This window comes from Magnolia sinica, chromosome 14 (genome assembly GCF_029962835.1).
Source record: "Magnolia sinica isolate HGM2019 chromosome 14, MsV1, whole genome shotgun sequence".
Lineage (NCBI taxonomy): Eukaryota > Viridiplantae > Streptophyta > Magnoliopsida > Magnoliales > Magnoliaceae > Magnolia > Magnolia sinica.
In genome coordinates this window covers 71,911,892-71,926,758 of record NC_080586.1, presented here as the reverse complement: position 1 = coordinate 71,926,758, position 14,867 = coordinate 71,911,892, and the positions used below count along the sequence as shown (strand labels likewise).

The 14,867-nt window shown below is 36.8% G+C and overlaps 1 protein-coding gene across 2 annotated transcripts in view; it reads left to right on the top strand.

Annotated features, from left to right (window-relative positions):
• LOC131226142 (uncharacterized) overlaps positions 1-14,867 on the top strand; it is a 69,121-nt gene that overhangs the window by 41,632 nt on the left and 12,622 nt on the right. For both annotated transcript variants that reach the window (XM_058221856.1, XM_058221857.1), the window contains 3 exons: positions 13,888-14,046; positions 14,389-14,446; positions 14,609-14,679. In XM_058221856.1, the coding sequence (XP_058077839.1) occupies positions 13,888-14,046; positions 14,389-14,446; positions 14,609-14,679 (288 nt within the window). The remainder of the gene's footprint in view (positions 1-13,887; positions 14,047-14,388; positions 14,447-14,608; positions 14,680-14,867) is intronic.

Below are 14,867 nucleotides of genomic sequence, written 5' to 3'. Positions count from 1 at the left end.
TACACTTCCAGCAGTTTCGGTGTCACTGACTTGGTGATAGGCGATATTGTTGATAATATCGCTGATATTTGGAATACAAGTTAGACCATAGGTCATCAAGTCTTTTCTTACCACCTCGACCCACATCCCTTTGGGCCTTCCCCTTGCCCTTTTAGAACCTTCCTTGCCCTTTTAGAACCTTCAACTTGTACCTACTCATTCGTAAGTCATAACCGATGCAATTCTTGGTTTCCGTTGCATTTGACCAAACCATCTATTTCTACTTTCCCTCATCTTGTTTCCTATTGGTGCTACTCCGTCCTTCGAATGCATTCATTTATAATTCTATCTTTCCTTTTCTTGCCAGTCATCCATCTCAACACTCATATCAGCTACACATCCTATGGACATTATTCCTTAATTGCCCAACATTCTACCCCATAAAGCATGGCTGGTCTTATAGCCATCCTATTAAATTTCCCGTTCAGTTTGAGTGGTCTGTAGCGATCACATAAAACTCTAGAGGCACATCTCCATTTCTTCCACCCCGTTTGAATTTTATAAGCAACATTCTTCACAATCTCTCTACTCTCATGAATTATTGACCCAAGACATCTAAAGTGGTCATTTTTGGAAACTTCTCGGTCATCAATCTTTACTAATTCCTCCTTCCAACTCCTATTGTTATTAAAATTGCACTCTATATACTTTATTTTAGTCTGATTAATTTTAAGTCCTTTAGATTCTAAACCTATGAAGGTTCTCTAGATTATTTCTTTGTTAGCTATTTGGGAAGAAAGAAATGTGAGATGCTTTAGAAACGTGGGCAAAAGGGAAAAACGTTTTTCTCTAAGTGCTAGGATGTTAATTGTTGAATGGGCTGCCGATTTCTCTAAGCTTAAGGATTGTAATCTCAATTTTCTTGGGTCGTAGTTGGGCCACCACCTTGGCAACTCGATCTTGTAGTTTTTGTTCTTCCTTTGCTTTGCTTTAATAAAGTTTTTGATATTAAAAAATAAAAAAAATAAAATCTTTCAGATTCTAAATCACCTTTCCATAAATCTAGCTTTGTGTTCACGCCGTCCATCTTGTCAATCAAAACTATGTCATCTGCAAACAATACACCATGGGATCTCTTCCTGCAAATGCCTTATTAACTCATCCATGACCAATGCAAAAAGGTATGGGCTCAATGCGAACCCCTGGTGCAAGCCTACAGTAATTGGAAACTCATTATCTTTCGATTAGTATTCACATTTGTTGTTACTCCCTCATACATATCCTTAATCATGGCAATACATCCTCTTGAAACTCCTTTTTTTTCGACAACACCCACCAAACTAACTCTGTAGGAACCCCTATCCTAAGCTTTCTCTAAGTAAATAAAAACCATGTAGAGATACTTCTATGCTTATATTTCTTCATAAATTGTCTAAGTAGGAAAATAGCTTTAGTGGTAGACCTCCCTGGCATGAAACCAAACAAAATTTTTGATACATGTCTCACGCCTTAGTTTTTCTTCCAGCACTCTTTCTCAAAGTTTCATAGTATGGCTCATAAGTTTAATCCAACAATAGTTAGTGCAGCTTTGTAGGTCTCCTTTATTCTTATAAACAGGTATGGTGGTACTTTTCCTCCATTCATCTGACATTTCCTGTAATCTTACAATCTCGTTGATGCCAAAATAACCTAGTATCTCTCATACACTTCCAAACCTCTATTGGTATATTACCTGGTTCAAGGGCTTTGTTGTTTTCATCTTTCTGAAAGCTTCTTTCACTTCGGATATCACCTTCGTACAAGACTATCTATTCACTCTCATGTCGTTTGAGTTTATTGTTCCTTCAATCTCTATGCTCTTAGAGTGATTGTCATTTAACAAGTTTTGGAAATAGCTTATCCACCTTTCATTGATCCCATTTTCCTTAACTAGTACCCCCTAGTCGTCGCTCTTAATTGAAACAGCCTAGCTATACGTCCTAGGGGGGGTGGGTGGGGTGAATAGGACTCTGCCAAATTATAATTATAATAGCGGAATAAAATAAAGAGATAGCCAAATAAAATAAATCAATTTACAATGCTGAAATAAAATCAACTTAAATAAACAAGTATTGAAAGGTTGATACGAATTCAGTTCTAAGGACAACCTTACACCATAAAAACCAAGGGTTTATGGCAGGACAACCTTATTTCTAGAACGTCCTTTGTATCAAAAACTCAATCTGAAGAGAAATAAATAAATAGCAAGGAATTGAAATAAATTGCAGGAATTTAAATCTAAATTATTACAACATTCCACACACTTGCTTGAAATGTAAATTTTACAACATTCACATCCACACATACATCCCACAAACTTGAATGATAAAAGATATAAAACTTAAGCAAGCATTCAAACCACAAGACAGAATTATAGTGGTTCGCCTGTGTGTACACCAACTGTTTCACAATAGCCACACAGAATGCTACTCCACTCCTAATATCCTCACACAGGGGATATTAGCGTTCACTAACAAAATAGGTTTCACAGGTTCACCTAAAACCTTCACAATTGTGTCTTTTTAACTTGGGCTTACACAATCCAAAAACCCGCACTTTTTGAGTTTTCTGGCTCTCCTCAGATAACCACACAATGAGATTTTTCTGGCGAATCTCAAACAAAAACCAAAAGAATAGAAATTTTACATTAACGTAAAATACTTGGATTTCTCCTTTCGTAGCAGCCCAGAAGAACCCAATCGGAGTAGAAGTTCGAATCAACGTTCAATGTCCAATACTCACTTAAAATGGTTCTAAGTTCTAATTGATTTTAAATTAAATCAAATGGGCTAGCTCTATATGATTTTGATTCCAAGAAGAAAGAATTACAGAATTTTTCCTTTTCAAATCAGATTGGAATGTAGATCAAAATCAAATAAAAATAAGCTAACAAAAGGAAATATTAATTATGCACAAAGTAGCTTAAAATGAACACTAACTTATCTTAGAGTGGAGCCTTGAATTTCTTTGAATTGAGTTATGAAATTCTGAGATTCGTGCTCAATTTATAGAAGCAGAAATCATGTCTACGACTGGTCTTAGGGAAACTTCGACTGGTCGTAGCTTCAACGGCATTTTGAATTTTTAAGAGCGATCTTTGAAAACCATTCTACGACTGATCGTAGGGTGTCTACGACTGATCGTGGACCACCTACGACCGGTTGTAGATGACCCAGGATTGGTCGTAGACCATATGAGTAGGTCGCTATAGTTTGAGTCAAGGACCCACGACTGGTCGAAGTTCGAGTCGTGAACACACCTATGACCGGTTGAAGGACCTCCAGGACTGGTCGTGGGCTAACCAAAAAATTCCGAAAATCTTCAACAACTTAGGACTAGTCATGGAATTTCTTGGACTGGTCGAACCAGTGCTAGGACTAGTCAAATAAGGTCCAGGACTAGTCTTAGAACAGACCAAATTCATATATAAACATACAGTTTGAATTATGTATCCGAAATGACCTACCCTAAGGTCAATCTAAGGTCAATCATACCTGCAACATGAAGTATAGACATTAAAACTCCATTCTATCAAATGATTGTTGACCTTTGAACTTTACAAAGCTTGAGATCTCTACTTGATGTAGCTTGATCTTGAGATCTTTGAAAGCTTGACATCAAACTTCAACTTGAGTTGCTCTTGAGTCTTGAAATGTACTTGAGTCTTGTACTCTTTATTGATGTGGCTCTGAACATTGATGTTTACAGTACATGGCTTGACTTGGCTTGAAGTCGATCATTGTACTTAACTTGAAGCACTTGTGAAGCAGTGTCTGGAACATATATAACAACATACAAACACAAGACACAAATAGAGTTTTGGCACAACAAAATTTGACAACCAAATAGACCATAGCACTTACAATCTCCCCCTTTGTCAAATTTGTGACAAAACACTCTCAAAGAGAATAAGAGAAGCACAACATGTTCAACAAAGAATCATGCACCAGTTATCATAAACTAGCGCACACATTCATTTAGAGGCAAGTCTCCTCTATACTCCTCTATACTTAGTACTCCCCCTGAGTAGCACACATAGATATTCAAAATAAAAAAAAATGCTACTTAATCCATAACCAATCAGCTTCAAAAAGTCTTCTCCCCCTTTTTGTCACAAAATGACAAAGGAAGAACACAAGTATAATAATGATAATTAGGAGAGCAAAGTAAGCAAGAGATGAAATAAAGTCCATACATCCAAACATCAAAAACCAGTCAGGTCCAAAGACAAATAAAAACATCATACAAACTGAGATAAAGCAAAATAGTATATGATTTATTACAGACCAGCAAATAAAAACATTTAGTCAGATCCTGAAGGAGCAGGAATAGATGGATCAATTTTGTGCAAACCTTTAGTAACGCGCCGCATATACTTGCGCATATAAGCAAATTGAGAAGTTTGGGTTACACGTGTTTCAGCCACCTGTTCCTCAAGAGAACACAATCTCTCATCAAAGCCAGACGGCACAAAGTCAGGATCATTTCTAGAATCAGATTCTATTTTATCAAATATATCATCCATATTAACATCGTTTGGAGGAAGATTATCACCCTCTTCTTCATTCACACCTGCTGCTCCACCTTCTCCAACATCTACTTGGTCCTCAGCCAATCGCAACTTCATTTTGTTTAAGTTGGAGTTATTGAAAATGAGGTGTTGGATAGGAGCCTCTCCAATAGGCATAGCGACTAGCATGTGAGTAGCTAACACAGTCATTAAGTAAGCAAAGGGAAGATCACTATGACCTGGATGGATACGGAACTGAATGATGGAATGACATATCAAAGAGGGCAGACAAACATTTGCACCAGTGATGATAGAATACAAGATACAAACCATGAATACAGTCAGTTCTGTTTTGTTACCAGAACGAGGATACAGATTAGAAGTAAAGATACGATGCAAAACTCTGTATCTGGGTAACAAATATTTGGTTGCGAGAGCATTCCCGTTCTGAGTCCATTGAGCATCCATGTTACAAAGTGCTCTAGTATAAATACGTTTTTCAGATTCAGAAACTTTCTCAGCTAGAGTGCTAGGTGGAATACCATCATCATTAATAGGTATATCCATAAGGCCTGATATTAAATGACGATCAACAGGAAAAGGCCTTTCTCTAGTAGCAATAGAGAAATTAATTGTTTAGTAGAAAATTCAGATATGCATGCAAAGTTGCAAACATGCTCTGCGCAATGGATTGGTATGCTGCCCCGCCCCAACGTAGGATGTTATCCCAACCTACAGATTGGAGAAGAGGAAGGAGACCCAAACGAGCGATGTGATCTAAATCAACGGCTTTTTCCACAATGACATTACGCAGACGCAAATCACGCACATAAGATGGATCATCTTTAGGAGACCGAAGATGGCGTCTTGTGATAGGAGTTGATCTGGATAACGAGGGACCTCTAGTATTTTTCTTTTTCCCTCTAGAGTCCTTATTCTTGAATAAAAACAAGAAATCTCAAAGAAGTAGAGATGGGTTTTTCTAGATCAGCAAATGGAGAAGAAAACCCCAAAAAGCTCAAGGCAAACTTGAAATCAACTACTCAAATGAAGAAATTGAAGAAAATAAACCATGAATCTACAAGAAAGATAAGCAAAATGCTCTGACCTGGTTGAATCGAACACTCGGGCTCGACTAGTCGTAGCTCGACTTGTTGGAGAGAAAAGTGAAAATGAGGAAGAAGAGAGATTTCCCCAAATTAAAGAGGTCAGCGCGCTCCACGACCGGTCTTGGGAAATACACGACCGGTCGTACCACGACCGGTCGAGTACCGGCCAAAAATTGCATTTTTCAGCGAATTTAAAATTTTAACCACAAAAATACATAAACATATATACAATATGTTACAATTATGTAAGAATATTCAATATAAATTGCACATACCGAGGTCAAACTTTAATTTATTGAACCTACTTTTGTCGAGCGGTTTAGTGAAAATGTCAGCAAGTTGAGTCTCGGTTGGAATGTATTCCATAGATATTGTTTTTTCTTCCACTAATTCACGAATGTAATGATACCTAATGTCAATGTGCTTGGTACGTGAATGCTGGATTGGATTTTTAGAAATATTTATTGCACTGGAATTATCGCAATATAAAACCATTGAGTCCTGTGCAATTCCATAATCGCTTAACATACGTTTCATCCAAACAAGCTGAGTACATGCATTTCTTGCTGCGATGTATTCAGCCTCAGCAGTGAAAAGCGATATAGAACTTTGCTTCTTGCTAAACCAAGAAACCAAGCAATTTCCAATATAAAAACAACCACCACTGGTTGATTTTTTGTCATATATATTACCAGCCCAATCAGCATCTGAGTACCCAGCCAACTGAACACTAGTATCATATGGATACCAAAGACCCAAATTAGCAGAACTTGCGACGCATTGCATAATTCGCTTAACAGTAGTTAAATGAGATTCTTCAGGATTAGACTGATATCTAGCGCAAATACCAACACTAAAAGCAATATCAGGTCTACTAGCAGTTAAATAAAGTAAACTGTCAATCATGCTATGATACAATTTAGGATCTACATCTTTACCTGTAGAGTCTTTTGAGAGTCTTAAAGTTGTACTCATGGAAGTATCAAAATTCTTACCATTCTCAAATCTGAACCTTTTAATCAAGTTCAAAGCATACTTGGTTTGAGAAATAAAAATTCCATCAGGTTGTTGTTTTACTTGCAACCTTAGGAAATAATTTAATTCCCCAACCATGCTCATCTCGAACTTAGATTTCATTAAATCGGCAAACTCAATAGTCATATTAGTACAAGTTGATCCATAAATAATATCATCAACATAGATCTGAACCATTAAAATATCATTGTTGTGTTTCTTAACAAAAAGCGTCTTATCGACACTACCCATTTGAAAATTATGACTGAGTAAAAACATAGTCAATTTCTCATATGATGCCCTGGGAGCTTGTTTTAGACCATAGAGAGCCTTTTTAAGACGGTATACATGATCAATTAACTTAGGGTCTTCAAACCCTGTAGGTTGTTCAACATATACCTCTTCATGTAAATCGCCATTCAAAAAGGCACTCTTTACATCTATTTGATAAATCTTAAATTTTCTATAGCATGCAATGGATATAAAAAGTCTGATTGATTCAAGGCGAGCAACTAGGGCAAAGGTTTCATCGTAATTGATGCCTTCAATTTGAGTGTACCCTTGTACAACCAGTCTTGCCTTGTTTCGAATTATATTTCCAAGTTCATCAGACTTATTTTTGAAAATCTACTTTGTTCCGATAATGTGTTTATCTTTAGGTCTAGGAACGAGATACCAGACATCATTACGAACAAATTGATTAAGTTCTTCCTGCATAGCAACTATCCAGTTTTCGTCAAAAAGAGCTTCTTTTACGTTAGCCGGTTCAATTTGGGATGTAAAGCATACATAATTACATGTCTTCTAATTGTCTACGAGTGCGCACAGCAGTGAGAGGGTTTCCAAGAATCTGAGTAGTTGGATGATCTTTAACAGTCCTTAATTCAGAATTAACTTGATTTGATGAATAATCTGGTTTGTAAATTAAAAGAACTTCATCATTATCTGCACTAGGGGCAGGTGTATTCAATTGATCATCAATGACCACATTAATGGACTCTTGAATCACACCGGTCCTGTTGTTCAGTACACGATATGCACGACTGTTTAAAGAGTATCCTAAAAAGATCCCTTCATCACTCTTAGTGTCAAACTTTCCCAAATTTTCACGGTCACGTAAAATATAACACTTGCTGCCAAAAACTCGAAAATATTTGACAGTAGGCTTCTTATCAAACCAAAGTTCATAAGCCGTTTTATTATTAGATTTACAAGTATAAACCTGGTTAATAATATAACAGGCGGTATTCACTGCTTCAGTCCAAAGATTTCTAGGGAGCTTCATACTATTTAACATTACGTTTCCCATTTCTTGAAGCACTCTATTTTTTCTTTCCACAATTCCATTTTGTTGTGGTGTTTTGGACTCATAGAATTCATGCGATATTCCCTGATCCCTACGGAATTTCTCAAAACTACTATTCTCGAATTCAGATCCATGATCACTATGGATCTTACTGACATGAGAACTTTTTTCAATTTGGATTCGTTTGATGATCTTTTTCACTTCATCAAGGGTTTCTGATTTGTCCCTTAAAAACGTTACCCAAGTGAATCTGGTATAATCATCTACGATAACCAAGATGTATTTTTTGCCACCTCAACTCTCCGTTCTGGTTGGTCCTACAAGATCCATATGGAGCAGCTCGAGTGGTCTTGATGAGGCATTGGAGTTCACCTTTTTGTGAGAGCTCCTAGTTTGTTTACCATACTGGCATTTACCACATATTTTGCCTACTTTTTGCAACTTTAGTAGACCTCTAATTAGTTCTCCTTTGCTCAATCTGTATAAATTCCGGTAGTGTACATATCCAAGGCGTTTATGCCATTAATCTGTCTCCTCGGTATGGACCATGTAGCACGATTGATTAGATGAGCTACCATCGCTTACAATATAGCAGTTTTCAGAAGTTCTGCGACCAGTTAATATAACAGAACCCTTTTTGTTTATTATTTCACAACCTTGATTGGAAAATTTAACACTATGGTTGTTATCGCATATTTGAGATATGCTTAACAGGTTGTGTTTTAGCCCCTCAACATATAAAACGTCTTTAAATAAAGGGAGGTTATAGAGTTGGACCCTACCTTTGCCAATAATCTTGCAATTGCTACCATCACCAAATGTGACTGACCCATCAGTCATATCTTTTAGATCGGTGAATAAAGCCTTGTCGCCTGTCATATGCCTGGAGCATCCACTATCTAGGTACCACTTTGAATGACTTGTTGCTTTGAAAGTAGTGTGGGCAACCAAGCAGGTAACTTTAGGAACCCATTTCAGAACTGTTTTGGGTTTAGGAGTATAGTTGGTCTTCTTCTGTCTGTTGTTGTAAGAATGACCTACTGAGTTAGATTTTAAGAGCTCCTTGAGTAAATCAACTATCTTTTCAGCTAGTGGGTTTCGGTTCTAATTTGTAAAGTTGACATAGCTGCTTTTAGGTTTTTGAAAAGTTTTTGTATTTTTAGAAAAACCTTGATAAGTACTTTTTCCTTTTGAGTTTGAGGTCTCTCCTTTCACAAACTTAGGGGGAGTATTCTTTTGTTTAGGAGGTATATTCTTATCATAACCCAACCTGGATCGATCGCCACATTTTCTTGATCCGGATAATAGTTTTTCTAACTTTGGATCACCTTGGGCATATCTCCATGTGTCCTTTAAACTCAAAAGAGAAGATACTTCATTTTTAAGTTTCTCATTTTCAGATTTCAGATTTTCAATCAGGGAGGTTTTGAATTCTAAATCGCATTTTGATTTTTCAAAACAATCTGTAATTCGGGATTTTTTCTAAAACAAGTGATTCAAAACATTCTTTGAGTTTAAAGAACTTTTTTTTTTGAAGTTTAAGTTTGACAACAATTTTACAACTTTCCTTGTAGAGGGCATTATAAGCATCTTGAAGATCCTCTTCATTTTCACATTCACTGTTCAGATTTTCCTCACTAGTTGAATCATCATGATCTGAAAAAGTGAACTTGGCTAGAGTCATAAGGGCTTTAACTTCATTGCCCGACTCAGTTTCAGAATCTTCTGATTCAGAAGAAGCTTCAGGATCAGACGATTCATCCCAAGTAGCCAACATACCCTTCTTTTTTGTTTTGTCCTTTTTAGGACATTTGTTTGCTTAGTGCCCGTACTCTTGACCGTTGTAACATTGACTATCTTTCAAAGACTTCCAATTTTTAGATTTAGGTTTAGATCTTTTCTTATCATTTGATTTTTGAAAATCTATCCTTTTCTTGCTTTTGAAAATCTTGTAAAACTTTTGCGCTAAAAGAGCCATATCGTCTTTAGAATTTTCTAAATCCGAGTTTTCTTGAGAAATACCTTTAGAAGATTTAAGAGCGATGGATTTACTTTTAGGAGCTTTAAAGTTTAACTCATAGGTTTGTAAAGAGCCAACTAGTTCTTCTACCCTCATATTGTCCATATCACGAAGTTCCTGGATCGCGGTTACTTTAGAGTTGAATCGTTCAGGAAGAGAGCGTAGTATCTTTGCACACACTTTACTTTTTGAGATTTTATCGCCAAGACCCCACATTGAGTTTACAATGTCATTTAATCTTGTGTAAAAGTCTATAAACATTTCATTTTCCTCCATATGAATTTCTTCAAATTTGGTTGTGAGGAGTTGGACTTTAGATTTTTTGACAATTGTAGTACCCTCATGTGTCATTTCTAATATATCCCAAGCTTGCTTTGCAATATCACAGGATATGATTCTTTTGAACTCATCCGGTGATAGTGCGCAAGTGATTGCATTTAGTGCTTTTGCATTGGCACTACTCTCATTTTTCCGAAGGGTGGTCCAAGAGAAATAAGGAGTTACTCTCATTGATTTTGAACCATCGATTCCAGTCACTTCAGTGGTAGGAGAATTCCATTCAGTCACTGTGGCTTGCCACACACTCTCATCCATTGATTTGAGGAAGATCCTCATCCTGGCTTTCCAATAGGCATGGTTGGAGCCATCAAAGGGTGGAGGCCTAGTGACTGATAGGTTATCAAAATTTGACATCTTTTATATAGCTTAGATCATTAGCTCAAGAAATAAATCCAAATAAAAAGCAATAAGAGCAAGCTATTAGGCTCTGATACCACTTGAAACGGCCTAGCTATACGTCCTAGAGAGGGGGGGGGGGGGGATATGTCTATGCCAAATTATAATTATAACAGCGGAATAAAATAAAGAGATAGCCAAATAAAATAAATCAATTCACAATGCTAAAATAAAATCAACTTCAATAAACAAGTATTGAGAGGTTGATACGAATTCAGTTCTAAGGATAACCTTACACCATAAAAACCAAGGGTTTATGGCAAGACAACCTTATTTCTAGAACGTCCTTTGTATCAAAAACTCAATCTGAAGAGAAATAAATAAATAGCAAGGAATTAAAATAAATTATAGGAATTTAAATCTAAATTATTACAACATTCCACACACTTGCTTGAAATATAAATTTTACAGCATTCACATCCACACATACATCCCACAAACTTGAATGATAAAAGATATAAAACTTAAGCAAGCATTCAAACCACAAGACAAAGAATTATAGTGGTTCGCCTGTGTGTACACCAACTGTTTCACAACAGCCACACAGAATGCTACTCCACTCCTAATATCCTCATACAGGGGATATTAGCGTTCACTAACAAAATAGGTTTCACAGGTTCACCTAAAACCTTCACAATTGTGTCTTTTTAACTTAGGCTTACACAATCCAAAAACCCACACTTTTTGAGTTTTCTGGCTCTCCTCAGATAACCACACAATGAGATTTTTCTGACGAATCTCAAACAAAAACCAAAAGAATAGAAATTTTACATTAACGTAAAATACCTGGATTTCTCTTTTCGTAGCAGCCCGGAAGAACCCAATCGGAGTAGAAGTTCGAATCAACGTTCAATGTCCAATACTCACTTAAAATGGTTCTAAGTTCTAATTGATTTTAAATTAAATCAAATGGGTTAGCTCTATTTGATTTTGATTCCAAGAAGAAGGAATTACAGAATTTTCCCTTTTCAAATCAGATTGGAATGTAGATCAAAATCAAATAAAAATAAGCTAACAAAAGGAAATATTAATTATACACAAAGTAGCTTAAAATGAACACTAACTTATCTCAGAGTGGAGCCTTAAATTTCTTTGAATTGAGTTATGAAATTCTGAGATTCGTGCTCAATTTATAGAAGCAGAAATCACGTCTACGACTGGTCTTAGGGAAACTTCGACTGGTTGTAGCTTCAATGACATTTTGAATTTTTAAGCGCGATCTTTGAAAACCGTTCTACGACTGATCGTGAGGTGTCTACGACTGGTCGTGGACCACCTACGACCGGTCGTAGATGACCCAGGACTGGTCGTAGACCGCATGAGTAGGTCGCTGTAGTTTGAGTCGAGGACCCACGACTGGTCGAAGTTCGAGTCGTGAACACACCTACGACCGGTTGAAGGACCTCTAGGACTGGTCGTGGGCTAACTAAAAAATTCCGAAAATCTTCAACAACTTAGGACTGATCGTAGAATTTCTTGCACTGATCGAACCAGTGCTAGGACTAGTCGAACAAGATCCAGGACTAGTCTTAGAACAGACCAAATTCATATATAAACATACAGTTTGAATTATGTATCTGAAATGACCTACCCTAAGGTCAATCTAAGGTCAATCATACCTGGGACATGAAGTATGGACATTGAAACTACATTCTATCAAATGATTGTTGACCTTTGAACTTTACAAAGCTTGAGATCTCTACTTGATGTAGCTTGATCTTGAGATCTTCGAAAGCTTGACATCAAACTTCAACTTGAGTTGCTCTTGAGTCTTGAAATGTACTCGAGTCTTGTACTCTTTATTGATGTAGCTCTGAACATTGATGTTTACAGTACATGGCTTGACTTGGCTTGAAGTCGATCATTATACTTAACTTGAAGCACTTGTGAAGCAGTGTCTGGAACATATATAACAACATACAAACACAAGACACAAATAGAGTTTTGGCACAACAAAATTTGACAACCAAAGGAGCATGAGACCATAGCACTTACATTAATGCATCTAACATGATCTGAGTCCCTCCTCTTCCTCTCTCTCTCTCTCTCTCTCACACACACACACACACACACACACACACACATTTTTGCCAGTTTGAAGACATCTTTCCCACCTCCTCATCCTCAATCTATTGTAAAGATCATCATAAGCCTTAAGTTTAGCCTCAATTACTGCATTCTTAGCAATCTTTTCAGCATTTCTATATTGCTCATGATTTCCATTGTTTCTAGTCACTTGCCAGGTTTTGAAAGATGCACGTTTCTCGTTAATAGCTTTTTGTAGATTGCCATTCCACCACCAAGTTTTCTTATATGATTGGCTTTTCCTTCTAGATACTCCTAAAACACCTTTTACCACTTTCCTAATCCACTCAGCCATCCCATTCCACTTTCCTTCTTCCATCAATTTATTTCTTAATAACATTGTTTTCTCTTCCTATTAACTTCTTCCACCTAGTTTTTGGATGCCTATTAATTCCATTCCCTTTCTTTCACCTCTTAATGCAAACATCCATAACCCATTAACCTATGCTGCATGTTCAAACTCTCTCCAGGTGTCACTTGCAGTCCTTACATATCGATTGCTTTTTCTTTTCTTTTTCCTGATGGTTTTTACATGCTGACCGTTCTTCCCATGTAGAAAGAAATCTATTTGGCTCTTATATGATCCAATTTTGAAAGTTATTAAATGATTCTTTCTCTTTTTAAAGTATGCGTTTGTTAGAGCTAGATTGTAAATCAAGGATGGCTTTCCCCATCTCTTTTTATAGTTTTTTTTTTTTAAAAAAAAATTATTTTATAAATTGAGCATCATATAATTCAGAAGCAATGTGCTGCCTCCCAAGTCAGGAGTAAAGGGGGGAGGTTCCCTGCCAGGCTGACAGCCGATTATTGAACTTCTACCAAATTCCTAGCCAACCACACCACAAATAGCCACAAGATTGTGATGATGATGATTATGATGATGTGATGAAGTTGGTGATGATGAGCATCATATAATACTTGATAGCATTGGCTTGACTGTTATGGAATATATCAACTTCGTAATGTAGCAAGCATCGGTATTGTTTGTTTGAGTTTTATCCAGTAAATATTAGAGCAATAACAGATAGTAAAATGCTCTGCTGCTGTTTTCCTTCCTATTGCTTGGGACTAAAGTTACAAACTTTTGCAGGGAGACAAAAATATCATCAAATTTGAGGGAGATCACAACTCTCCACGTCCACAGTTCTACTTCGATTCAATAACAATTTTCTTTCATAATGTTCTGAACCCTCCAAAGGATGTGCTTGAGGAAAGCTATTTCCACACCATGCACAGTTATTATGGAAAGGTATTCCTATATATCCAATAAGTTTGTGAAGTATTATCTGGCCCTGACGCATCCAGACATATATCCAAAATGTCATCTGGTGGGTCCTACAAATGGATGGCTAAGAAAAAAATACTGCAATTTGGAGAAAAAGCCAAAAGATTGGAGAGCAGGAATCTTCTGATCTGGAAGCAATCAGCGGTGCCCATCAGATGAACAATCTGCATCACCAAATGTGGCCCATCCATACACTACACGTCCTAATGCATCAGGACCCTATAATTCCCTGCGAGTTTGTATCTCATTTAACATACGATATTTTGAATTTCCATTATAATTGAGAGGTGATGGTTCTGTGTGCAGGGTAGTTATGATGCCATGCATAAAGTAGAACATCTCAGTCATGTGGAACCATCTCAAGGTATGCCTCAGCAACCTTGCTAGTGTGCTGCAACTCTTGCATTTTTTTAAAAAACTTGCCTTTGTTGCAATGCATTCATCCATAATTCAAATTCTGCTTTTAGGGATATTTTTCTCATTGGAGTCTCTTTTATTTCTGTATTGGTTGGCTATGGAGTAACAGAATTCACAACAAGCAGTACAGAAGATGCTATTAACCATCTACGTTCCAAAAGACCTATGAGTCGAACAGATGTGAGTGACAAGTTCCTTCATAATTGTAGTTTAGTTGATAAAATGGTGCAATAGCTCATACAAATGGAGAAGCGGTGATCCACTGTACATTCTATGATATTATCATCACACCATACTGCTTGCATTTGTGAACACCAATAGATAAAAATTGCTCTCTCATAGTGATGTCATCTTCTCCATTGAGTTTC